General features: G+C 44.2%; 1 protein-coding gene across 4 annotated transcripts in view; it reads right to left on the bottom strand.

The window, feature by feature from the left end:
* OPHN1 (oligophrenin 1) overlaps positions 1-26,052 on the bottom strand; it is a 138,664-nt gene that overhangs the window by 26,959 nt on the left and 85,653 nt on the right. For all 4 annotated transcript variants that reach the window (XM_025185727.2, XM_075940818.1, XM_025185726.2 and 1 more), the window contains 6 exons: positions 24,640-24,740; positions 23,002-23,093; positions 19,977-20,055; positions 17,705-17,738; positions 9,187-9,249; positions 5,972-6,046 (listed from right to left, as the gene is read on the bottom strand). In XM_025185727.2, the coding sequence (XP_025041512.2) occupies positions 5,972-6,046; positions 9,187-9,249; positions 17,705-17,738; positions 19,977-20,055; positions 23,002-23,093; positions 24,640-24,740 (444 nt within the window). The remainder of the gene's footprint in view (positions 1-5,971; positions 6,047-9,186; positions 9,250-17,704; positions 17,739-19,976; positions 20,056-23,001; positions 23,094-24,639; positions 24,741-26,052) is intronic.

Raw genomic sequence — 26,052 nt, 5'->3', positions numbered from 1 at the left:
CCTGTACATCAACCAGAAGGGATACTTTTCCATCATCCTACAAGCTGTGTCTGACTGCTTGGGCCAGTTTGTGGACATAAATGCGGGCTGGGCTGGTCCGGCAAAGCACACGACACGCGGGCTTACCGCAACTCCTCCATGTGCCAAAGGCTGCATGCCAGGACCTTCTTCCCCGACCGCCACATCAGGGTCGGGGAACGTGGACATGCCTGTGCGCCTGGTGGGGGATGCGGCCTACCTCCTACAGCCCTTGCTCATGAAGCCCTATACGGGACACTTCAACCCCTTCCAACAGGCCTTTAATGCCAGGCACAGCAGGGCCCTCATCATGGTAGAGGGTGCCCTTGGTCGGCTGAAGGCCCGATTTAGATGCCTCCTCACCTGCCTGGACCTCTCCAAGTGGAATATTCTGCACGTGGTGGCAGCGTGCTGTGTACTGCACATTTTGTGTGAGCGGCAGGGGGAGGCTTTCCTGCCAGCCTGGATGGCAAAGGCCAACCACTTGGCTGGCCTGTATGCACAGCCCCGCACAGCTGCCAGCCAGGAGACCCATTGGGGGGCTGTCAGTATCCGGGAGGTCCTGAGGGAGAGCTTCCTGATGGAGGAGGAGTGAAGTCTCCCTGGGGTGCCCCACTGCAGCCTTGTGCCTTATTCCACCCTCACGTCCTTCCACTTTCCCCTCCCTAACCCCCCTTCCCGATGTCAAATAAAAACATATATGTGTTGCCAAAAACAAACTCTCTTTATTGAGCATAACTGGGATGGTGGGTGGGGGCTGGAATGAGGGTGGGAGAGGAAAGGGGGAAACTGGGAGGAGGGAGCTGGAAGGGGGAGGCAAAGGGAGGAAGGGGGAGGAGAAACTCAGGGTTGGGGGTCTTGCCGGCCCTCCTGTCTTCCAGCACTGCAGGTGCGGGGGCCTCGACATCCCCGGGGGGGGAAGGAGGGAAGTGGGTATGGAGGGTTGGGCAGATGGGAGTGGGGAGGAAGAAGTGAGAGGGGGAGCAGGAGTGGGAGGAGGAGCGATAGCTGGGATGGCCACAGGGGATGGAGCGGCAGCAGGCACCAATCTCTGCACCAAGGTCTGCAGGTGGTCGTGGATGGCACAGCCCTGGTCAAGCAGCTCCCACAAGCTCCCCCACCGCAGCTGCAGGTCTTCATGCACCCAGTGCTCCTGCCTGCGGACCTGCCTTCGCAGTAACCCCAAGTGCTGCCGCTGGTACCCCTCCTGATTCCGGGTGAGCCTGCTGGCCCGGGCGCAGGAGGATGTCCTGGGTGGGATGGTGCGCCCTTCACTCACAGCTGGTGTGGCCGTGGAGAAACAAGAAAAGTGGTAGGTTCTCCCTGGGGGCACAGTGGGTGAAGCCCAGCCCCCCTCTGCAAGGCGAGGATGGCAGATCTCCACACCATCATGTCCTACTATCCCCGGGAGTGTGAGCTGGCCCAGGACAGCACCCATGCCCCTGTGCTGTATATAGTGGGGGGGGGGGAGGGGAGGAAGGGAGAGGAGATGTGCCCTGCCTCTGCGTAGAGGAGGCTTCTGGAGGGAGGGCATTGTGCAGTGTCCCTCCCCGGGGTCAGGAGCATGTCATGTGCCTTCATACATACATGTGTGTGGGTAACAGGCCAGGGTCCCTGTGTGGCAGCCAGCTGGGGCCACATGCCCCAGCTGGCGCAGCACATGCACAGGTTGCTGCGTGATCCGTGGTCAGCAAGGCCCACACACGTGGTCCCTGGGTTCCCTCTCCCCCCCCGCCCCACATAAGGGGACAGTGGTGGCACTCACATGTCGAGGCCTCGCCGGCTTCGGAAGACAGTGGTGACATGACTGCTGTGATGGCTCAGGGGTCCTGAGTGAGTGGCATGCTCCCTCTAGGCTCCTGCAACTCCTGGCCGTCGTCCTCCTCCTCCTCCTGCTCCTCCTCCTGCTCCTCCTCCGTGCCCTGGTCAGGGCCCTCTGCCCCAGGGTCAATGACCTCCTAGGGGGGCACGGACCATCCAGCCCCCCAGGATACAGTCCAAAGCGTTGAAATAGGGTAAGGGGTCTGCTCCTGCTCCTGGTTGGGAGCTGCCCCCTGTGGCCCTGGCATAGACCTGCCTCAGCTCCTTTATCTTCATGCACACCTGCTCCTGGTTGCGCATGTGGCCTTTGGTGGCCAGGCTGTCAGTCATCCGCCTGCAGACAGCCGCGTTCCTGTGTCTAGTGCGGAGGTCATGGATGCTGGAGGATTCCCCCCAAACCTCAATGAGGTCCATGATCTCTGCACTGGACCAGGCAGGCGCCCGCCTTTTCCGGCTCCTGGCAGGCTCCTGGGAGCTGCCAGACTGCTCCTGGAGAGTGGTGGAGGGCTGGCTGGCACTGCCTGGCTGGCTCATGCTGGGACCTGGGTCTGGGCAGCTCCTGCAGGCTCTGGGCTGGCAGGCCTGGAGCTGGCACAGGCCCTGTGACCAAACAGACTCTACCCCTTTAAGGGCTCCAGGGCTAGGGGTGGGAGAGGGGACGGGACAGGGGAGGGAGGAGAGGAGTTTTCTTGGTTTGGCCCAGAGTGGCCACCAAGGCACCCTGGGAAGGGCTAGAGGCTCCCTATTTCAAAATAAGCATCTATACAGCGCTTATTTTGATTTAGCTATTTCGAATTTGGCGTTATTCCTCGTAGAATGAGGTTTACCAAATTTGAAATAAGCCCTCCGCTATTTTGAATAAATTTTGAAATAGCAGTTTGGCTGTATAGACGCTAGGAAAGCTATTTCGAAATAACTTTGCTGTGTAGACATATCCGTAGGGTATGTCTACACTACCTCGCTAGTTCGAACTAGCGGGGTAATGTAGGCATACCGCACTTACAAATGAAGCCCGGGATTTGAATTTCCCGGGCTTCATTTGCGTAAGCCGGCCGGCGCCATTTTTAAATGCCGGCTTGTTCGAACCCCGTGCCGCGCGACTACACGCGGCACGGGCTAGATAGTGCGGAATGGCTTGCTAGTTCGAACTATCTGTACGCCTCGTGGAACGAGGCGTACAGATAGTTCGAACTAGCAAGCCATTCCGCACTATCTAGCCCGTGCCGCGTGTAGCCGCGCGGCACGGGGTTCGAACAAGCCGGCATTTAAAAATGGCGCCGGCCGGCTTACGCAAATGAAGCCCGGGAAATTCAAATCCCGGGCTTCATTTGTAAGTGCGGTATGCCTACATTACCCCGCTAGTTCGAACTAGGGTGGTAGTGTAGACATACCCTTAGAGAGTAAGGAGGCAAAAGGATAAGAATGTGGTATTTGAATGGTCAAAGCTATCACACAACAAAGAAAGAGAATCACTTATATTAAGTATCTCCAAGACCAAAGGTGGAAAAGCCCTAATTATTGCATTCTAGGTCCATTCCACCAGCCAACAAAGGATTGTTTTTTAGTGTGCATTCTCCACAACTTTGTGGTCGATTCTCTCATGGAAAGTGGTGGAAGCTCTCTTGCTTAAGTTCTCAAAAACTAAACATTCTATCAAACCCAAGTGTTATGGTAAACTTCCTGATGTTCCACTTCAAATTTCATTTGCTCAGTTTCACACCATTACCCCTAGTTACTTGCCCTGAAGGCTTCCCTGAAAAGTTTCTCTGCATGGAATTTACATGTAGGCAGAAACATGGAGGGTAATGAAGAGCAGAGGACTAAGGTGCACTTCTCACAGCCAGATTAATTGGACAACTACAACATTTTTGTGGCACTGTAAGATTAGGGGTTTGGTTTTGGGGAAGGCAGGGCAGGGAATATGAGTTACATTATTTATATTAAAGGAGACACATGGCTGGACAAAAGATCCAAATGGCTAACCATTCTTAGATATTATTACTTATTGCTGCTGGATTTTCCACTCTGACCAAAATGAAGATTTCTGTACAAGTAGTGATGACAAAGAGGTCAACCAAAGCAAAGTAAATTTACAAACGAGAAACCACCACTGGAGTCTGGAATGGAAAAGTCACTGAACTATTTATTAGGATGCTGGAAAACATGAGATATTTAAAAGCTTCATCCTACCTAATAAATCAGGAAAGTGTGACTAAATATATCATATGTTCCAACTGTATGGAAATCCAGAACAGCCATGTGAGGAAATAACAAACAGTCCACTGTTTTAATAAAAATTCATAATGACAATAAAAGAAATAGCAGCCTTTGAATAGTGCATTTACACTACGTACTCGGAGGCAGCAGTCATAGACTTATATGCTTGTCCGATGTTCCAGTTTTATTGAGTCTTTTCCACCAGACAAGCCATCCAGAGTGATCTGGATCTTAGCTATCTTACAGTTACACCTCTGCCCTACAATGCTTGAACTGACCAGTTTGTACATCAAGATCTGGGAGCAGGATAGTTTCAGAGTAGAGTCCATGACTCTGGAATGCATTCCCTAATTTGGCCCAACACAGCTCAGTATTGTTGACTTTTTCACAGAATTCTATTTATCCAGATTTGTCTGAGAATGTGGAGGATGTTTAGGGGTGGAGTGCAGTTATTTTGTTTGTGCTAACAATCGATTAGCAGCTCTTTTATTGTAAATGCCCCTAAAAGTTGGCAATATAGGAATCTTATGAATGGAAATTACACTGTGCAGTGCTCTGTATACAACAAAAGCTAGAGAAGCAGCAAAAATTATCACACTTAAGGCCAAATTCTTTTCTCACATGGTGCAGATTGGGAGCAATTCTTGTGGAATTACACTGGTACAAAACAGATGTAAACAAGGAAGAACTCAGCCCTTAGATCTAGTTTTCGTTAACTCTAAGGCCCATTTACACAGCCAAGGAGGAGTAAAGGGACCTTCATATAAATGAAAAATCAGGCCATCTCATCTATGGGGGAAGGGAATCTGTTTGACAACTAGCAATGACATCTCTGTTTTGGGGTCCACTTTCATTCTATAGGGTCATCACATGCTGCACAAAATACTCCACTTCCATGTCACTGTTATCTTGACAACCCGTTTCTTAGTTTGAAACTATACATAACATTCTCACCAGCAACTATACACCGCACCACAGTAACTAACTCAGGAACCAATCCCTGCAACAAACCTCAGTACCAACTCTGCTCTCATATCTACACCAGTGACACCATCACAGGACCTAACCATATCAGCTACACCATCACTGCTTCATTCACCTGCACATCTACCAATGCAATATATGCCATCATGTGCCAGCAATGCCCCTCTGCTATATATATTGGCCAAACTGGACAGTCCCTCTGTAAAAGAATAAACCGACACAAATCTGATATTAGGAATGGCAATATACAAAAACTTGTAGGAGAACACTTCAATCTCCCTGGACACACAGTAGCAGATTTAAAGGTAACCATCCTGCAGCAAAAAAAAAGTCAAGACCAGACATCAAAGAGAAACTGCTGAGCTACAGTTCATCTGCAAATTTGACACCATCAATTTAGGATTAAACAAAGACTGTGAATGGCTAGCCAACTACAAAAGCAGTTTCTCCTCTCTTGATGTTCACACCTCCAGATCAGCTGCTAGAAGTGGGCCTCCCCACCCCTGAATTAATTAACCTGGTTATCTATAGCCTTATTCTGGCCTGCATATTTATACCTGCCTCTGGAAATTTCCACTACATGCATCTGATGAAGTGGGTTTTTGCCCACGAAAGCTTATGCTCCCATACATCTGTTAGTCTATAAGGTGCCACAGGACTCCTTGTCGCTTACACATAACATTGATAACATTTTAGCTTAAAGGGAGAGATCAGTGACTAGGTTGGAGAAGCAAGTCAGAAAGAAGGGAAACATAACATCACAAAGGCTGGGGGAAAAAAAGCAGCAGCCTGTTCAAGAAGGACAATAAGGAAGGGAGGCTATACCTGACAGCGTGTAGGGCTTCATTTCACTGTCGAAACCAATTTCCCTTGTCTTGCTTTACTATACAAAAAATTACAGTCCAATTATCCAAGAACTGGTTATTCTTACCAAAGAAAGCATTCAGCAACTTCTGCACCTGTATATTGCTGCCAACGGTTCGGTACACTCCCTCAGTAGTGATCCCTGGGCAAAAGAATGAAGAAAAGAATTAGTCTAGTGTCCTTTCATGATTATAGATGTTAAACAGCGACATCTAGTGTTGCAAAACATCACAGATTGTCTCCAGGTCTGCCACAAAGTGACAGCACTTAGGTGAAGAGCTGAGTGACCAATGCAGAAGAAACTATTTTTTAAGATCGCTCATGAACACATCATATTAATCTGGACTTTATTAGGCAAAATGATTCACCAGATAACTTCTGCAAACAGTTTTTGTTCCATAACCAATAACCAAACAACTGGTTGTAAATATTCAGTATTGTAAATCTGAGCAGTTACACAAAAGTCACACAATATATTTCTATTGACTAGCTCCACAATATATTTCTATTGACTAGCTCAGTGACACTGAGAGAATTATATTTTAAAAATGATTACTCTTAACCACTAATCTGAAATTCACTTTTTGAGAGTTCTGCAATATTTGCTTAAAATCTGCTGTTTCTGGAAATATTAAAAACATAAAACTGACCGTACTAATTCATCTAACCAAATATCCTGTCTTCCAACAGGGGCTGCTGCCCGATGTTTCAGAGGAAATGAACATAACAGGGATAATTACTGAATTATCCATTCCCTGTTGTCAAGCCAAAGCTTCTAGTAGCCAGATGATTAGGGGCACCTAAGGCATGGAGTTGCATCCTAGACCATCTTGGCTAATAGCCATTGATGAACTATCCTCCATGAACTTATCAAATTTTTTTCTTTAACTCAGTTATACTTTTGGGCTGTGTCTACACTGGGCCACTTATTCCGGAAAATCAGATGCTTTTCCGGAATAAGCTGCGAGCTGTCTACACTGGCCCTTGAATTTCCGGAAAAGCAACGATGCTCTACTGTACAAAATCAACCGCTATTCCGGAAAAACTATTCTGCTCCCGCTCAGGCATAAGTCCTTATTCCGAAACACTGTTCCGGAAAAGGGCCAGTGTAGACAGCCCAGTAGTCTTTTCCGGAAAAAAGCCCCGATCGCGAAAATGACGCTCGGAGCTCTTTTCTGGAAAAGCGTGTCTACATTGGCCACGGACGCTTTTCCGGAAAAAGGGCTTTTCCAGAAAAGCAGCCTGTCAATGTAGATGCTCCTTTTCCGGAAATACTTATAACGAAAACTATTCTGTTTTAAGCATTTCCGGAAATTCATGCCAGTGTAGACACAGCCCACGTGTTCACAGATCTTCTGGCAAGAAGTTCCACAAGTTAACTGTGAGTTACAAAAAGTAGTACTTTCTTACATTCATTTTTAACCTGCTGCTTATTAATTTCATTGGGTAACCTTTGGTTCTTGTGTTATGTGAAGGTTTAAATAACACGTCCTTATCCCTTTTCTCCACATCACTCATGACTTTATAGATCTATATCATATTCTGCCCTTAGTCATCTCTTTACCAAACTGAACAATGCAAGTCTTTTTAATCTTTCTTCATATAGAAGCCCTAATTATTTTTTTTTTGTTTGTTTTCTGTGCAGTTTTGCCAATAATAATATATATCTTTTTTGAGATGGGAAGATGAGAACTGCACACAGCAGTAAAGGTGTGGTGGTACTACAGATGTATATAGTGGCATTATGATACTATCTGTCTTATTATCTATCCTTTTTCTAATGATTCCTTTCATATTATTAGGTTTGGTTTTTTTTGACTGCTGCTGCACACTGAATAAATGTTTTCAAAGAGCGATTCACAATGACTCCAAGATCTCTTTCTTGAGTGGTAACAGCTAATTTAGACCCCCTTGTTTTATATTCATATTTGGGATAATGTCTCCAATTTGCATTACTTTCCATTTATCAACATTGAAGTTTATCTGCCATTTTGTTGCCCAGCCCTTGAGGGAGCCCTTGGCAACTCTTTGTAATCAGCTTTGAACTTAAGTGCCTTGACCAGATTTGTATCATCTGGAAATTTTGCCATCTCACTGCATACCCCTTTTTCCAGATCATTTATGAGCATGTTGAATAGCACTGAACCCAGTTCAGAAATTGGGAGATTCCCACTATTTACTTCTCTCAACATTTTTTTAAAATCATTAACTAGTTTGCTAGAAAAGTCAAAGATAGTGACTACATTCAAAGCACATTTTTTCAAGCCTAGACTAATATTTGCAAGGGTTTTTTTTTTCATTATTTGCCAAACTCTACTATGCTTTTAAGTCAGTTTGTGGGTATTCAGCATGGTTGGCTGGAGTTTTCAAAGCAGCATTGAAGATCTATCATATTACTCATTAATTTTAGAGAGAGTTGTATGGTTAAAATCCTGCAGAAAGCTTTGCAAAAAAATCTCATTCCACATAGTATGCTTCTCACAAAATAAATCTGAATAATTCTTTAAGATATTCTCCAAACTCAAAATTGCCCAAAATATTGTCTAACCAATTCAACCTTGGCCTGCATGTGATATATCAGCCCCCAAGGAAAATTTCTATTCACAAGTGAGTAAAAGCACAGTGAAAGGGAGAATTCAATCTTGACTAGAGTTTGTCTCTGCAAAATGTTCTAATGGGGAGTAAGGTTTCTCTTGTTTTGTAGGCACATTCTTAATTTTGTGACATCAGTCTTTGATAAAAGGTTTAGAAAATATGACCTATAAGGAAAGGTTAAAAAAAACTAGGTATGTTTAGTCTTGAGAAAAGAAGAGTGAGGGGCAATTTGATAAAAATCTTCCAATATGTTAAAGGCTGTTACAAAAGGGACTGTGATCAGTTGTTCTCCATACCTTCCAAAGGTACGGCAAGAAATAATGGTCTTTATCTGCAGCAAGAAAGATTTAGATTTGATATTAGGAAAAACTTTCTGACTATAATGGTATGTAAGCTCTAGAGTAGGCTTCCAAAGGAGACTGTGAAATCCTCTTCACTGGAGGTTTGGAAGAACAGATTAGGCAAACATCTCTGAAGGATGGTCTAGGAGGTCTCTGGTCTTGCCTCAGCGCAGGGGTCCAGATGTGATGACTTTTCAAGGTTTCTTATAGCCCTACATTTCTATAATTCTGTGATTTGTAGATCCATTTGCTATCATATTAGAGAAATCACAGCACAATCAATGCCATTCAAGAAAGTAAATGCCAAAAAAGCAAATAGTTTCCAAATGCAGTGCTGAGATCTTACCTTTGGTCTCCACTGCATTGATGCATTTCCTTACAAACTTGAAGCCAACCTCATTCAACTCCACTATTTCAAACAAAGGGAAGCAAAGTTAGTTGCCAGAACATCAACATGCAATTACTCGTGGAAAACCCGAAGAAGTAGCAAGTTACTGAAAGTATTAAACCTTGCAACAAGTTTGCTACATTTATTGGAGCTGCATTTTCAAAGCTACGCACAGGCACAATTTCGTATGCAAACACGTTGCTATGTTGGTGCAAGCCAGGACCTGTGCATGCATGCAGCTCACCTCATGCATATACTTTCAAGGATTTGTTATATGGGTTCTTATGCAAAAGCACACTAAGATTCTGACAAGAAATTGTTCATTTCCGCTTGCTCTCCTTTTTGTCCTCTTGAACTTGTTTTAACAGTAGACTTTTGAGGTTTTTTGGTAAAACTGTAATTTGGAGAGTTCAGAGCTAATCTGTGGCTTCTTAAGTATGGCAAAATCTGCAATCCAACCTCTGCCACATCAAAAGAATAAACAAACTTCCATATATTGTGTATCTACTTTGTAAGGGTATGTCTACACTACCCCCCTAGTTCGAACTAGGGGGGGTAATGTAATCATACGGAGTTGCAAATGAAGCTCGGGATTTGAATTTCCCGGGATTCATTTGCATAAAGCCAGCCGGCGCCATGTTTAAATGCCGGCTAGTTTGGACCCCGTGCCGCGCCCCTACATGCAGCACGGACTAGCTAGTTCGGATTAGGAAACCTAATCCGAACTAGCTAGTCCGTGCCGCGTGTAGCGGCACGGCACGGGGTCCGAACTAGCCGGCATTTAAAAATGGCGCCGGCCGGCTTTATGCAAATGAAACCCGGGAAATTCAAATCCCGGGCTTCATTTGCAACTCTGTATGACTACATTACCCCCCCCCCAGTTCTAACTAGGGGGGTAGTGTAGACATACCCTAAGAGAGTAGAAAACAACAGGATTCTACTTAGGTAGCACAAATGTTAAGGCAGGGAAGGGGAACCTTTTATGGGTCAGGGGACATTGACTCTCAGAAAAACTAGTTGGAAGCAAAAACCATCCAACCAACCAAACAAAAAAACCACACCTCCCGAACATAGCCCCCCACTGAGAAGAAGAAAGACACTCCTCATATTCCCCTCACATGCCAGAGCCTAGAGCAGTGGTCTCAACCTTTTTGGGTGGTAGGCGCTATGTGGGGCTGCCAGGCCACCCAACAGTAGGGCTGAGCATGCACCGTGCACCTCGGGGTGGCGGTAGGTGGGTGCACATAAATGCCCCGGCGGGTGCCATGGTACCTGCGGGCACCGCATTGGGGACCCCTGGCCTAGAGGGGCCCAGGTGGGAGGGCTTGAGCACCAGCACAGGCTCCCCAATTTTGGGAGACCTGAACCTCAAGGGCTGGATCCAGGCAAGCCAGGGGCTGCATTGGGCCCTGAGGCCTTAGGTTCTCCACCCCAGGGTTAAGGAGAAGACAGGTTTTTCTCCCCACTGATTAACCAGCAGGATTTTCTCCCCACTGATTAACACACCTTCCCTGCAGGATTCTCAACAGGTGGAAGGAGGAAAATTAGTTTCCTTTGGGTTAATTCAAACCTCACTGAAGTGAATCAGGCTCTTTCTGTTTACTTCAAGGGACAATGAATCGGGACCCTTAGCTCCTTACCTAGTCCTGCAACTTTACTCAAATGAATTACCTTTATTCACTAATTCTTCCACTGACTTCAGTAGGATTACTTGTGTAATTAAGGATCACAGGATAGGATGCAAATGTGTTTCTGTTAGTGTCAAAAGCTTTTTACACTGAAGGAGCTTTCCATCTGTTGCAAACAAGTATTTTGAACTTCTCTCAAACGTTAGTGTTTAATGTGTTTTTTTATTGAGCAGAGGAATGGGGCTCTGTGTTTGATTCATATTGCCCTTCAGATCAGAAGCAGAGTTTGATCAGAGGATATGAGACATGGCTAGAGCTAGTCAGGAAACCAGAATTTTTCTGGAAAGAAATAATATTAAAAATAAAATCTGCATTCAATTATTTTTTTTAACAAAATTGTCATTTTAAATCAACACATAGAAATTAGGGCAGTTAACTCATGAGATTCATTTTTCATAAAGATTATTTTTTGAGTTAAGCACAGTTTTAATAGCACTGTTAAACAATAGGAGCATATCAATTGAAATTCAGTAAATATGTTTTGGGTGTTTTTCTACATTTTCAAATATATTGATTTCAATTACAATATAAAACGAAGTGCATAGTGCTCATTTTAGATTATTTTATTACAAATATTTGCACTGTAAAATGATAAATGAAATAGTATTTGTCAGGTCACCTCATACAAGCTGTAGTGCAATCTCTGTCTTATGAAAAGTGCAATTTACAAATGTAGATTTTTTTTTGTTACATAACTGCACTCAAAAACAATGTAATACTTTTGTACCTACCAGCCTACTCAGTCCTATTTGTTTGCTAAGCCAAATAAGTTGGTTTATATTTACGGGAAATAATACTGCCCACTTCTTATTTACAATGTCATCGGATAGTCAGAACAGGCATTGCAAGGTATTTACGTACCAGATATGCTAAACATTCCCATGCCCCTTCATGCTTCAGTCACCATTCCAGAGGAAAGGCTTCCAGGCTGATGACGCTTATTAAAAAAATGTGTTAATTACATTTGTGACCCAACTCGTTGGGGGAGAACTGTATGTCTCCTGCTCTGTTTTACTTATATTCTGCCTCATATTTCATGTTATAGCAGTCTCAGATGATGACCAAACATGTTTGTCATTTTAAGAACACTTACACTGCAGATTTGACAAAACATAAAGGTGGTACAAATCTGAGATTTCTAAAGCTACAGCACTCGACCCAAGGTTTAAGACTCTGAAATGCCTTCCAAAATCCGAGGGGGATGAGATCTGGAACATACTTTCAGGAGTCACAGAAGAGCAACACTCTGATGTGGAAACTACTGAACCCAAATCTCCAAAGAAGAAAATCAACTTTCTTCTTCTGACATCTGATGATGAAAATGTAGATACGTTGGTCTGCACTGCTTTGGATTGTTACTGTACAGATCCCATCATCAGCATGGATTCATATCCTCTGGAATGGTGGTTGAAGTAGGAAGGGATGCATGAATCTTCAGGACATCTGGAATGTAAATACCTTATGTCTCCAGCCACAACAGTGTTAAGTGAATGCCTGTTCTCACTTTCAGGGGACATTGTAAATAAGAAGTAGGCAGCATTATCTCTTGCAAATGTAAACAAATTGGTTTTTCTGACAATTGGCTGAACAAAAAGTAGGACTGAATGGATTATTTTATTTTTGAATGAAATTATTTTTGTACATAATTTTACATTTGTAAATTGCACTTTCACAATAAAGTGATTGCACTACAGTACTTGTATGAGGTAACTGAAAAATATTATTTCTTCTGTTTTGTATAATGCAATTATTTGTAAGCAAATATAAAGTGAGCACTGTACACTTTGTATTCCATGTTGCAATTGAAATTAATGTATTTGAAAATGTAGAAAACATACAAAATATTTAACAGCATTCTATTATTGTTTTAAGAGCACAATTGAAATTCGTATTTTAATCTCGACAGTCCTAGTAGAAATGAAACAAAAATTTCTGTTTCAACTTAAAATGTTTTTTTCATTTTCAAAGCCAAACAGTTGAGGTCAATTATATCAAATTTTCATGTAGGAAAACCAAAATGTTTTTAATATGAAGAAAATTGGTTTTGACAAAATATGTTTTGTTCTCTGGGACAAAAATCCACACCCATAAATTTGAACCAGTTCTAATCCTGGCACAAACTCTAGGGAGAACTTGGGTGAATCAGTTTACTGCAGACATCCCACACTCATCAGCAGGTCAGTGAGTTATAAGGAACCTCCCTGCCCAGAGTATCCTTAGTGGAAACTTCAGATAGAACAGCTTTCGGGTAAGGCCAAAACAAATGTTAGCAGAGATTCTGTGTCTAGATTGTAGCGATTGGGGTAGTAACCACTGATAATATTTCTAATTCCAAATTGTTAAAACACAGGGTTTACCTGACTGCACCTAATGATAACTGATCAGTTTGAGGTATATGTAGGAAGGATATTCTTCAATCCTAGCTATAATCTAATTAAGAGAAAGTAGTTTAAGAAAGTACTCCCCGGGTCCAAGTCACTGACTGGCCATGTCTCCAGAGTCAGAAAGCAGATTTTCAAACTCATTGCAGGTACCTGAGTAATAATCTACACAACTTTCCAGTCCAATATACTGAGATATTAGAGGTAGCATGGTTGTAAGGACTTTACATTACCGACTATGGATACATCTACACTGTGGGGCTATTTCAGGATACCGGAAGTATCCAGAAATAGCTATTCCACATCTATTGAAGCAGCCTGTTATTTCAAAATAAAGGGAGGCTTATTCCAATGTCCTGGTAATCCTCATTCCATGAGGGTTAAGGGGCCTTTCGGAATAGTGCTTTATTTCGAAATTTGGCACTGTGTAGACAGTACCAAATTTTGAAATAAGCTATTTTGAAATATACTCAAAATAAGCTATGCAATTTGCGTAGCACAAATTGCGTAGCTTATTTCGAGGCAAGGATGCTGTATAGGTGCACCCTAAATGAATATGAAATGAAGGGGGAAAGCTAAAAGGGATAACACGTTAGCAAGCTGCAATGAGATGTGGGCATATGCAGATTCAACTTATTAAATATGTGCAGTATTTGATAGCACTCACAACCTAGCTCTGATAAGGAGAGTTGGGAGAACTAAAGTGCTGTGGAATTTCAAGAAACCCCTACAACCTTTTATTCTGTTGTTTTATATTTATAAAACTTTTTCTTATATTGTGGAACTCTTTTTTCCAGTTAAGTGAAACTACATTTTACGTGGAAATTTCATTGTTAATGCCCTGTAGTTTTCACTAAATGGATGCCTGTGCTTTGCAAACAAATATTCTTGTTTGAAAGCCATTCTTGTCTCACTTCAATGGCAACCAATGGGATAAAATCGAAGAAGTCACACTGCAGCCCAGAACTCATGTTTAGGTGAGAGCAATAGGGTTGCCAGATGGTTTAACCAAAAATACCGAGTACCACACCCCCAAAAAACACCATGGAAAAAAAGGGGGACACCAAAGTTGTTGAGGAAGAGGAAAAAAAACCAGCATTAAAACAGCATGGCCCTTTCGGTGTGTGCAGAGTCAGAATAGGGATAGGAACACGGGAGCGGTTGAGCACTAAGACCCAGGGAAGGCATTGCTTCCCCTTGGTCTTTAGGCTTTTTGCTGGTGGCCATTTTGTTTTCTTGATCAAGCCAGAATGCAGCTTCCCTGTGGAACCAGGTAAGCAGGGAGTCCGGGGGCAAGGGGTGTCGGGGACTGGCCCAGTTGCCGAGAGTGTGGTAGGGTTGCCAGGTGTCTGATATTTTTGCCTCCTGGCAGGGAAAAAAAACCCAGAAAATACCGGACATTTTAGGTGTCCGATATTTTCTGAATTTTTTCACCCGACAGGAAGCAAAAATACCGAACAGTCCGGGTCAATACCGGACACCTGGCAACCCTAGAGAGCCAACTAGGGGTATGTCTACACTACAAAGTTAGTTCAAACTAACGGACGTTAGTTCGAACTAACTTTCATAGGCGCTACACTAGCGCTCCGTTAGTTTGAATTTAATTCGAACTAACGGAGCGTTTAGTTCGAACTAGGTAATCCTCACTCCACGAGGATTAAGCCTAGTTTGAACTAGCTAGTTCGAATTAAGGGGTGTGTAGCCCCTTAATTCGAACTAGTGGGAGGCTAGCCCTCCCCAGGTTTCCCTAGTGGCCACTCTGGCCAACACCAGGGAAACTCTATGCCCTCCTCCCGGCCCCGGACCCCTTAAAGGGGCACAGGCTGGCTACGGAGCCCGTGCCAGGTGCAAGCCTGCCAGCAGACCCTGCACCTGGCACGGATCGAGCCACCCACCCGATGCCCCCCAGCCCTCCCCCCTTCCCGGGACCAGGCTGGTGGCTCCTGGGAGCTTGCCTGGGACCGCAAGAGGCGGGCACCCACCTGGGCTAGTGCGGACATCGTGGACCTCATCCATGACCTCCGCACTAGGCACAGAAAAGTGGCCGGCTACGGCAGGAGAGCTGCCAGCCTGGCCACCCAGGAGCAGGTGTGCATGAAAAATCAAGGTGGTCCACTGAGACCCTCGATCCTGAGCTTACAATGGCCGTACTGGGTCAGACCAAAGGTCCATCTAGCCCAGTAGCCTGTCTGCCGACAGCGGCCAACCTTAGGGACCCTGGAGGGGATGGACCGAAGACAGTGACCAAGCCATTTGTCTCGTGCCATCCCTCTCCAGCCTTTCACAAACCGTGGGCAGGGACACCACTCCTACACCCTGGCTAATAGCACTCTATGGACCCAACCTCCATGACTTGATCTCACTTCCCTTTAAACTCTGTTCTAGTTCTAGCCTTCACAGCCTCCTGCAGCAAAGAGTTCCACAGGTTGACTCTTTGCTTTGTGAAGAACAACTTTCTGTTACTAGTTTGAAGCCTGCTACCCATTCCTTTCCTTTGGTGTCCTCTAGTCCTTCTATTATGGGAACTAATGAAGAACTTTGCTTTATGCACCCTCTCCACACCACTCCTGCTGTTATAGACCTCTATCATATCCCCCCTCTGTCTCCTCTTTTTTACGCTGAAAAGTCACAGTCTCTTTAGCCTCTCTTCATACGGGACCTGTTCCACACCCCTGATCATTTTAGTTGCCCTCCCCTCTCCCACCCTCTCTCTTCCCCTCTCCCACCTCCTTTTCCCAGTCTCCCCGAGTTTTGTTCAATAAAGAGAGTTTCTATTTTTGAACACACGTGTCCTTTATTTTGTACATCAGGAAGGGGGGCTAGGGAGGGATAAGTGGAAGGAGGTGAGGGAGGAATGGGGTATGCGCCCCCGATGGGGAGGACTGGGCTGGCTCTGTGGGCTTCTGGGGGTGGAAGCTCTCCTGCAGCCCCCCAATTGCCCTCTCTCCCCAGATGGCAGCCTGCGGCAAGTGCAGCCGGTCTGATGGCCGAGTGCTGTGATGTGCCCAGTGTGGGTACTCCGGGCAATCCAAGCCAGGACTGCTTTGCAAGCGGGGCACCCCTGAGTCTGTCCAGGGTGGGGGTCGGGACCCTTTAAGCACAGCCCTCGGCTAGCCTGAGACAGCAGCTCCACGCTCTAAGTCCTCCTCTGATGCCCTGCCAGCACTGCTTCCGGCCATCCTTAACCCCGCTTCAGGGTCCACTTAATGTGGACGCGCTAGTTCGAATTAGCAAAACGCTAATTCGAACTAGTTTTTAGTTCTAGATGAGTTAGTTCGAATTAGCTTAGTTCGAATTAACTAATTCGAACTAAGTTAGTTCGAATTAGTGCTGTAGTGTAGACAAACCTTAGGACATGAACCTCAAAAGAGATACAGACAAAAGTTCTACATTTGGAACCTGCATTTTTCTAAGTGGGTTAAAATTTAGCACAAGTTCCTCCTCCACATAGGGAGCTAAAAGCCTTACCCTGTAAGGTGCTGATCACCCTCAACCCTCACTGAGACCTGAGGGTACTCATCATCCTGTGGGAGCAGACCCCAGAGCTGGGCTGGGCAAAATATGACCCGTGAGCCCAATCCAACTTGCCAAACTGCTGGATCCAGCTTGCAACCCAGCAGGAGTTTCAGGCTGACCCCTCAAGCCACCCAGAGCAGCCAGCTATGGAGATCTATGCATCTCTGAGCACTGCTGCGAGCCCAGGGGAGGGGGAAAACAAGCTTTGCATGCTGACCCTCCTCCAGCACAATCTCACAGCTCTGGGAACGGTCTGCTTGTAGGGCAGGCAGTAGGTTAAATATTCTCCCCTTCCACTTCCAGCTTGCTGTGCTCAGAGCAGCACATAGTCCCTTGAGCCAGCATGCAGGACTGCAGCAGGCAGGGAGCCTGCCTGAGAAACCAGCTGGTCTGCTGGCTGGACGCCACTTAAGTAAGCGCCTCCCGGCCAGAACCTCCCTCTGATATCCCAGCCCCTCCTTCCCCCCAATCCTCTGTCTCCTCCTGCACTCCTGTCCCATGTAACCCAACCCCTCTGCACCCCTGCTCCTGTACATGTTCTCCCTCCCAGACCTTTCACCCTTTCCTGCACTGAGCTCTCTTCTGCACCCTATCTCCATCCCAGACCCCACACCTCATCCATTAATTGCATGGAAAAATGCAATCCTTGACCGCTTACCAAATTCTTGGAGTGCCCCCTCCCACCAAAAATTATTGGCCATCCCTGCCCTAAAGATATCTTTGGTCTACTTGTTCACTGAGTGGAGGGAACCAAGGAGCACGTGAGCAGGTGTGACATACATTCCATCTAGCACACAGCAACAATGTGCACACTCACAAATTAAAACATTATATCGCATCAGCACAAGCAGGTCTTTAACATTTCAGAATAATAGAACCTGAATTACTCACTTTCTTCCTGTTTTGTGATGGGACTGTGGTAGATCTAGGGGAAAGGAGAGAGAAACAAAAGCAAAACCAGGCATGAGTTGAGAATTACTGTCCCAGGAGAATCCAGCAACTCAAAGAAAAACACAGACATTCAATACTGTTTAACACTTTGCTCTCAAAAGCAAAATATTAAACCATATGCAGCACTATGGTCAAGCAAGGGGTTGTAACATCCATTAGATTCACTGAGGCACCTATTTCCCTTGGATATACCTCCCCACACTGTACACAAAGATTATTTGTTTCTCTGTTAGTAAAAATAGGTCTAGAAGCTATGCAGTTAGACACAATTATATTTACACTGAATAATAATAAATTGCTTAACCATTCAGAATTATAGCAATGTCCAGTATTTAACCACTGCAGAATAATTTGTTATTGTATATAAAGGGATGAGGGAAGGTGCTACAAAAGTGTATGATATTGTTACAAGGTTTATAAATTGTGTTATTAATATAATGGCAATCTAATATGGCCATGGTCACATTCCTTATTTCTCAATATTTGTATATATTCACACAAACTGCTTTCTTGCTGTCCAAAGGAAGGGTAAAGGAATTGCTCTTCTTCATCCTGTGATGTAGAGTTCTGGGCCCTTTTGAGGCCTCAGTCATAGTCCTACCATAGGCTACCTCAGAAAAGACTGGTGGAGGCAGCCAATCAGAACTCAGCAGGCTCAGGTAAAAGGAGCTGTAGGGCCTGTGCAGATCAATTCCAGGTGGTGACCACAGGTGACCAAAGGTGTTCTTTGCCAGTGTTCTAAGATGGCTACACAAGGAAGAACTTAAGTCTTGAGGTAAGGGTGAAGAAGAAGGGGCTAAATGGCAAGTGGCCGAGGAAAAAGCAGCAGCAACTATTACAAGAAGCAGCATGTGGCTGTTGTTGATAGGGTTCCTGGGTTGGGACCCAGAGTAATGCATTGGCACAGCTTCTCCTTCTAGCCACTGTCAGAGTAACCTAAGCCCTGCGGAGGTTTAAAACTTCTTTAGAGGTCCAAGTAATGGCTGTATTTAAAACTAGCCCTGAAGGGGCTAAGGACTGAGCTCAGAGATCGCGCTAAAAAGATTGTTAAAAACACAGAGACAGGACCCTCTAAGACATTTTGCTCCAGAAAGGGTTTGTTCGTGTGCTGACAAGATGTGCTCTGGCCCAAGGGCTGAGCCACTGAAGACATGCCTGAGAAGGGCAGCAGCTGGCAGGAGGCACCGCAAAGAGAGAGAAAGTGCAGAGTCACACCCATTTGACAGAGGGCACTCATGGAAGTTCAGTGCGTTTTGCCATATACCCATATTAACACCAAAACCACAAGCATTTGCTACCCACTACTTGTTTTACATTGCTTATTACAGGTTGAACTCTAATCCCACAGCTTCAGGACCCAGAAAGCAGGTTCTGTGAGAAGCATCTAGGAACCCATCTGATAGGCTCCAGTCCCTGCACACTCAGCCCCATCAATACAGCTCTGAGTTACTCTGGCCAACTCAAGGTCTTTGAGCCCTAAATTAGGTGCAACTCTTTTAAACAGAGGCATTGGATAGTGACAGCCTGATTAGGGAAAAGGAGCAGCCAGTGGGCAACGGGAATTGCATTGAATGTATTTTGCTATATTGCACATGGCATTCTCTGTGTACAGGAAATTCTGTCTAATAGAGAAATTTATGCTGTCTTGGATTAAAATAAGGAAACCAAGAAAGAATCACAGAAAAGACTAGAAAACTTCTGGTCCTCTCTCTTTTTGTCTCTCTCACTCACAATATCACAACTTCAGATGAGAGATTTACAAGCAGGAATATTATGCATGCAAGACCAAAATTACATCATACAGATCTAAAAGCTTTTGGTTTGAATAACAGAAACACTGGCAGATTCTGTGCCAGTTTTCCATTCCTGCACGTCACATTTTTATGGGTTCCAGTTGATGCCAGTATAAACAGCAGAACTGAAACATCAAATATCAAAGGATACAAGTGGACAGGACAATATGGTAACAGTTCCTTCAATGACTGTGAGAAATCTAATTTTACATATCTTTTCGCTAAACTGATACCTGTGTTACGGACTATACCATAATAATGATGCTGATTATTACATACCCAATCTCACGAGGACACCCAGAAAGGTGAGCTTTCCAAAACTAAATTATCAATACTCGCTTTGTCTGTGTGAAATTACACCACTGAAGAATACTACTAAAATGCACATCTATAAATGAGACAATTCTTTAAATACTCACTGGCTCCTTTCCATCCATGGCCTCCATCCATAGCCGTCTATTAGCTTCTGAAAGTGCTTGCAATGTGATAGTCCCAGTTCTATCCAGAAGTTTAAAGCAAAGACACAAATGAATTTATCCAAGATTTACAAAGTGTGTTTCTGGAAACTAGTTAAATAAAGCGGCACTTCAAGAAGGTTAGTACACATGCATCATTCCAATGATCTATCTATGCATAGTACTTCTAAAGCAGTGTTTCTCAACCAGTGGTACAAATACCCTTAGGGGTACTCGAGAGAAGTCTGGGAGGTACATCAACACAATTGAAATTTGGAGAAAACTGAATTTTTGTTTTAAGTTTTACAGCACTTCGTTATTTTTGTACTTTTTACACACAAAAATTTAATTGCCCACCCGGCTACAATTAAGTTGTTTAAACAAATGTATTGAAATGGTAGAAAAAAATGTGAGCCTGAAAACTGTAGGCCCTGGGGGTACTTTTTTTTTAAGGGGGTACTTATACTTTTTTTTGGAAAAAGGGGTACATTTTTTATAAAGGTTAAGAAACACTGTTCTAAAGCATGTATCTATCACGGTACTCACATCTAAGTGTTGGACACAGTAAAAAAAACGGAAGTCACGCATGTACTGATCATGCTGACAAAACTAGTTTTGGTGTGTCTTTGTACATTTATTTGCAGCCTAAGGTACCCAGACATACTTTCTCCCATCTGGTTCTCATAGCTACTAGCCTAGCACATTTTCTCATGTCTTTTCAATTGTTAACACTGCAAAGTCAGAGGTTTCTGAAAAATCATTTCAGTGTGAGTCAGACGAATTGTTCCTCTCCCTTTCTGAGTCAGAGCCTTCTCAGCATGTGTGTCCTTAAGATTTATGGTGCCCTATATGGGGGAACACCTCGGGGAGAGGTTGCACTGAGGGCTCTGGGGGCAGGAGCAGTGCAGGGAGGCATCAGTGCAGGAACTGGAAGGTACTGCAACAACCCCACATTTTACTTGGGTTCCTAACTGCTGTCGGCCCTATGCCCATGGCCCCAGCTGTCCTATTCTTGCTGTCCCATCCGGTTGGTGATGGCCGTAGGCACACCCTGCGTTTCCACTGTATATTCTGCACATGCTTAAGGTCGGCCCTGCCTCTCAGTTTCAGCTGAGAAATTTCTATGTCCTTATTCACCACTCATTAACACCATAATGGAGAAAAAGACACAAAGAAAATGGACAGGGGAGAACTGGGGACCAGGCACTCCTGGCTCTGTTAGGATTACTGAACAAGGTGTAGATATAGAGCTCCCTCTGTACAGTTCGCCCAAATGAACAATCCAGTGAGTCAAATGGTAAAAAGACCCTGGTGCATGACACAGTTGGTCATATTCTGCCCGGCTAGACCCTAGTAGCCCACTGGAGTCAATGTAACAGAGGGTAGATTTGGTCCATGATGTTCATACTTAATTGCTATCTTATTTGTAGATTTCTCAGATAGGTGACAAATGATTCTAACATGATGAAATACTAACTAATATATTAGAAAACAGGATCCTAAGAAAAATCTGAGAGTGGAACTTTTTCAGGTCACACTATACTGTCAAACGCATCACTGCACAGACTGTCCATGACCCTACCTACCATACTGGCTCAGTGTCCTGTGTTGTGGAGACCCCCCCACCCCTGCAACGCATCTCCCATCACTACGGTAAGAAACTGGCCAAGGTTCAAGAATGTGGCTGTTACAAACCGCTGAGGCTACAACACAGTCACTAAGCACCAGAGGTGACAGTAAGCGAGAGCGCCCTGGTGCACACCTCTGGCAAGAGCTAGCTGAGCTGTGGCAAATGCTAGCAGGGAGCTCTTTAAAGAGCTGGCAGGGACCTCAGTTGCAATAGGACAGGGCCTGTAAGAAATTTTAAGTTACTTTCACCACTGCTAAACATGTCTCTATATTAATCCCTGGTGCTTTCATTAACTCAAACTATGTATTACGATTCGTGGGCTAAACTCCTTCAGTCTTCCTCCACCGTTGGGCAGGTAAGATGCCCAACAACACAGAATAAGGGCTGAAAGGTTTGGCACATCTCTAGACATTTTAAAATACTGCAGACTATTACGTTCTTCCAAAAGGCACAAACTACAGAAACAGAATCGGCACAGTCTCAGAAACTCACAAATCCTGAAATTTGTGTGTCATTCTCACCCTACTCACACCACTTCTGAAAATTTACAAAGTATTTGGTGTCTTTTCCAAGCTCAAGGTAACTTGCAACCTCCTGCTCCAAATGCCTAAATTAAAACAGTCAAATTTAGTGCAGGCACAAGATAATTAATTCAGGAAGGGGAGAAGTCCGTCTAAGTTTCAGAATTAAGTGGGAATATCAAAGGCTGAAAGATTGACAAATGTTTGCCGTTTGTTTTATATTTTTGAGCAGGGTGTCCTTCCTTTCCTAGTAAAATAGGACCCAATAAAGTAATCTGCAAATTAGTGCTTTCTCCTTAGTTGTGGCTTAACCACATACCAAGTCTGCACAGCACATGTGTGACATCAAAACATTCATTCCTCCTAGGTCTGATTCTGCTCCCATGGTAAATTAGCAACTCCAGAGAGAACAGAATCAGGTCCCTAGTGAGTAAAGCGAAAAATAACCCACGTTAAAAATCTCCAGATGTCTGACTGGTAATATATGTATCTGGGTGAAAGAAACATGGGAAAGTATGATGGCCTGATCCTGGCTGAAGATAATAGAAATTGAGAGCCCTCAAGTTCTCATGGATGGTGCTCATCCTTTCACAATATTAGAAGGCCCATAAAAAGCCCACTGAATTCAACAGAAAAAAATCCACTGATTTCCGTGGGCTTCAGATCAGGCATGAAGACTGCAATCAAGGAAGGACAGCACTGCCCCCTGGTGCATAATCTTCCTCTCCATACAAAACAAATTTTAGGATAGTCAAAACAGACACACCCTCACCAAATGCCAAGAAAGTGGTGTATTATTTTCAAAACTGCAGCAATAGGGAAAGCAGCTCTGGCTCACCTTTCATTTGTTTCAATATCAAAACAAAATCTCTTGTCTATAGAATCCGTCTTTCTCCTTACGCAGTACTTCAGTGTCAAGTCTGAGGTGCCCTAGATAGAGAGATGTAAGCCAACATTTAAAAAGCATAAAGTCGGGATGAGATTTCTGAGGTTCCTGAGTGGAAGGCAATACCTTACTGTCTACTGAATCAGGAGTGACTGTGTAATACCAACATGAACCTTGCTAATCAGATGGCACATGAAACATGACAGCAGATAAACCTCTCAACATTCCCCACACGTGACATGATAGCAGATGATCTTCTTAACGTTCCACAAAGCAGCAACCAGAATAGAGATCAACAGCTGCCTAAAACAGGCTTCCTTCATACAATATAAATTAATTATGGAGTTAATGGCATTACATTGTGAATCGATGCTATAAATCCTAGCAGCTATTCCTTCAATAAGCCTTGGAGCAGAAAGATTGCTTAAAACAAACACTCTTAGAAGAGGGCTGCAGAAGTCATGTTGGTTCCAGGATATTGGAGAGACAAGCCTTGTATCAACATCTTTTGATGAGAGACAAACACAGAGCTGTTCTTCAACACCTGATTGGGTTTGGCAGGTGCTACCATCATATAAAGCAGTGGAGGGCAACCTATGGCTTATGGGCTGCATGCACCCCAATGGAGCTCCACCTGAGGCCTCCTTATCTGCCCCTCTCCCCCATGTGTCTCTTTCGTGCTAGGGCATTGGAGCCTTGCACTTCCTTCTCCTTCCTCTCCCTCCCAGCACTTTTGGAGCATCCAGAATCGCCTGATTTGCACTCCATTCCCACTCTTCCCCCCTCCCTCCCAGAGTTGGAACACCGTGAATGAGCTGTTCATGTTCATGCTTCACGGGAGCAAAAAGAGGCCATTATGGAGCCATTCAAATAACCTTGCTAATTCAAATCCTGTAAACAGTCATCACAGTTAACGATGCAAGTCAGGTTATCTCTTCAGAAAGAGAATATGTTGTGTTCATAACTGGTTTTGCCACAGAAAATGTGTAAGCCTGCCCGTGCTGCGCACGCACGCGCACACACCCAAATTCACAGGTGAGGAGCAGAGTGGCTTAAGTTCTAGGACTGATTGACAGGGAAAATGTATGCAGAAGGGAATATTAATAGGGTGTGTGGAAGAAAGTAAGCAATGAGCAAGAAGGGCTTGAGACTGGAGAATCAGCTCCCTTCATGATGGGCAGATGTCATGGCTTTATGAAGTGAATCACCACTGGAATTCATTGGCACTGGATGTGGGTGATCTCATCAGAGGAATGCTGGAAACTGCACTACTTTCCCTTGGCAGGGGTAATTCTTACACATCAGTAGTGCTCAAGGAAGCATGTGTGTGGTGTATCTGTTCTGTGCCTACAAAGAGGCCTTCTGTCCTTCTGTCTCTAGAGGTGTCTGTCCAGCACTTAAATAAACTACCGATACTTTTAACGAACAGTGATTGTGTACATCATTGCTTCATGGGGACGGAATGTACCTACTATAAATATATTTATACTCATAACTTCTTATAGAAGAAACAAGTCAGAATAGAAGGAAATGAGGCAGAACCTGACTGTCAATGTTTGCAAAGATCTCTTTTATAGGGAATTCACTCACTTGCTTTGCTCCAGGCTTCTGCTCCATGGGAGTCATCCTTAGCATCTTTGACTCCTTCTCATACTGGCAATAATATTTCACCCAAGATATGCCTAGTGCCCCTACAATAACACAAATACAGTAAAGAATCAATAGACAGTATGCATTAGTTTGACTGCCAACTCCTCAAAACAGGAACCATGTTTTCCTGTGTGATTATCCAGCATCCAGCACAACAGGGCTCTGATCCTGATTGGTTTCACAGGCATCATCGTGATATAAATAATGAACAGTAATAATAATGGTAATGTGCCTCACTCTGTCCTTCAGCCTGATACAGTGGTACACTTTACCATTACTACTGTTTAGTATTTATAGCGAGGTAATGCCTGTGAGCCCCAATCAGAATCAGAGCCCCATTGTAGGAGGTGCTGTACAGACACACAGGAAAACATGGAACCCTATTTGCAGCATTACCAGTTACAGAAGCAGCAATAATGAGGGAGGAACATAAGCAGTGGGTAAAAGTTAGCACCAGCCTCCTCAGAAGGAAAAACTAATGAAAGGGCATTTGTGAGACTCTGACATGGCAAACTAAACAGGACTGGCAAAGCAATACCAAGAAGTACACAGGCAATATCCCAGGGAAAGGGAAGAGCAGAGGGGAGACTGTATGTTTGTTTTAAAATGGGCACTACTGTTTTTTCCTTACTGACAATTTTTTGTTGGCAGAATAAAGACAACAGCACATTAAATATCATCTTACATCTATATTTGTTATACCACAATTTATTTTCCACTTATCTTTCATTGTCTGAATTGAACTACTTTGTTCCTAATGTGGCTCAGTTTTTCCCCAGAAGACCAAAGGAACCAACTGAACTATTTCAAACAACTTTTTTTTCTTTAACCAATTCACAGGAAACAAAATTAAAGGCAGCAAATATAGTTCATTACCATGCAGGAATGTACAAAATTTACTTGTGGTCTAAAATGACTGTGTGCGCATGGGTAGTTTTTTTTTTTTTAAACACACAACACTATGTGATAGTCTTTTTTAAGCAGCCAATATTTGCCCTGTTTACATCAATATATCAAATGGACCATTTACAGAATTGGCAACCAATATTCTGCATAACGGCTTCCCTTGTATGAATCTGAGGTGAGATTGCAGAGTTGTCCATATTTGTGGCAGTAGATTAGTTATACGAGTACATGCACATATAAACACAGTGATTATCAGCAGAGGCTTGAATCCTACCCTTCAGCACTAGCCCTTGCCGACTATAAGTGGTCAGTAATAGGCTTTTATCCTAACAACTAAAGACATGATCACATGCTCTAGATGGGGAGTATCTGATCAACAACAAATGGAGTCACTGACACCTGCATTATAAATAGCAATGCATATGAAGCTCTATAAGAACAAAGAAA

This window comes from Pelodiscus sinensis, chromosome 13 (assembly GCF_049634645.1).
Source record: "Pelodiscus sinensis isolate JC-2024 chromosome 13, ASM4963464v1, whole genome shotgun sequence".
In the NCBI taxonomy this organism is placed as follows: domain Eukaryota; kingdom Metazoa; phylum Chordata; order Testudines; family Trionychidae; genus Pelodiscus; species Pelodiscus sinensis.
This window is presented reverse-complemented; position numbering and strand designations above follow the sequence as displayed.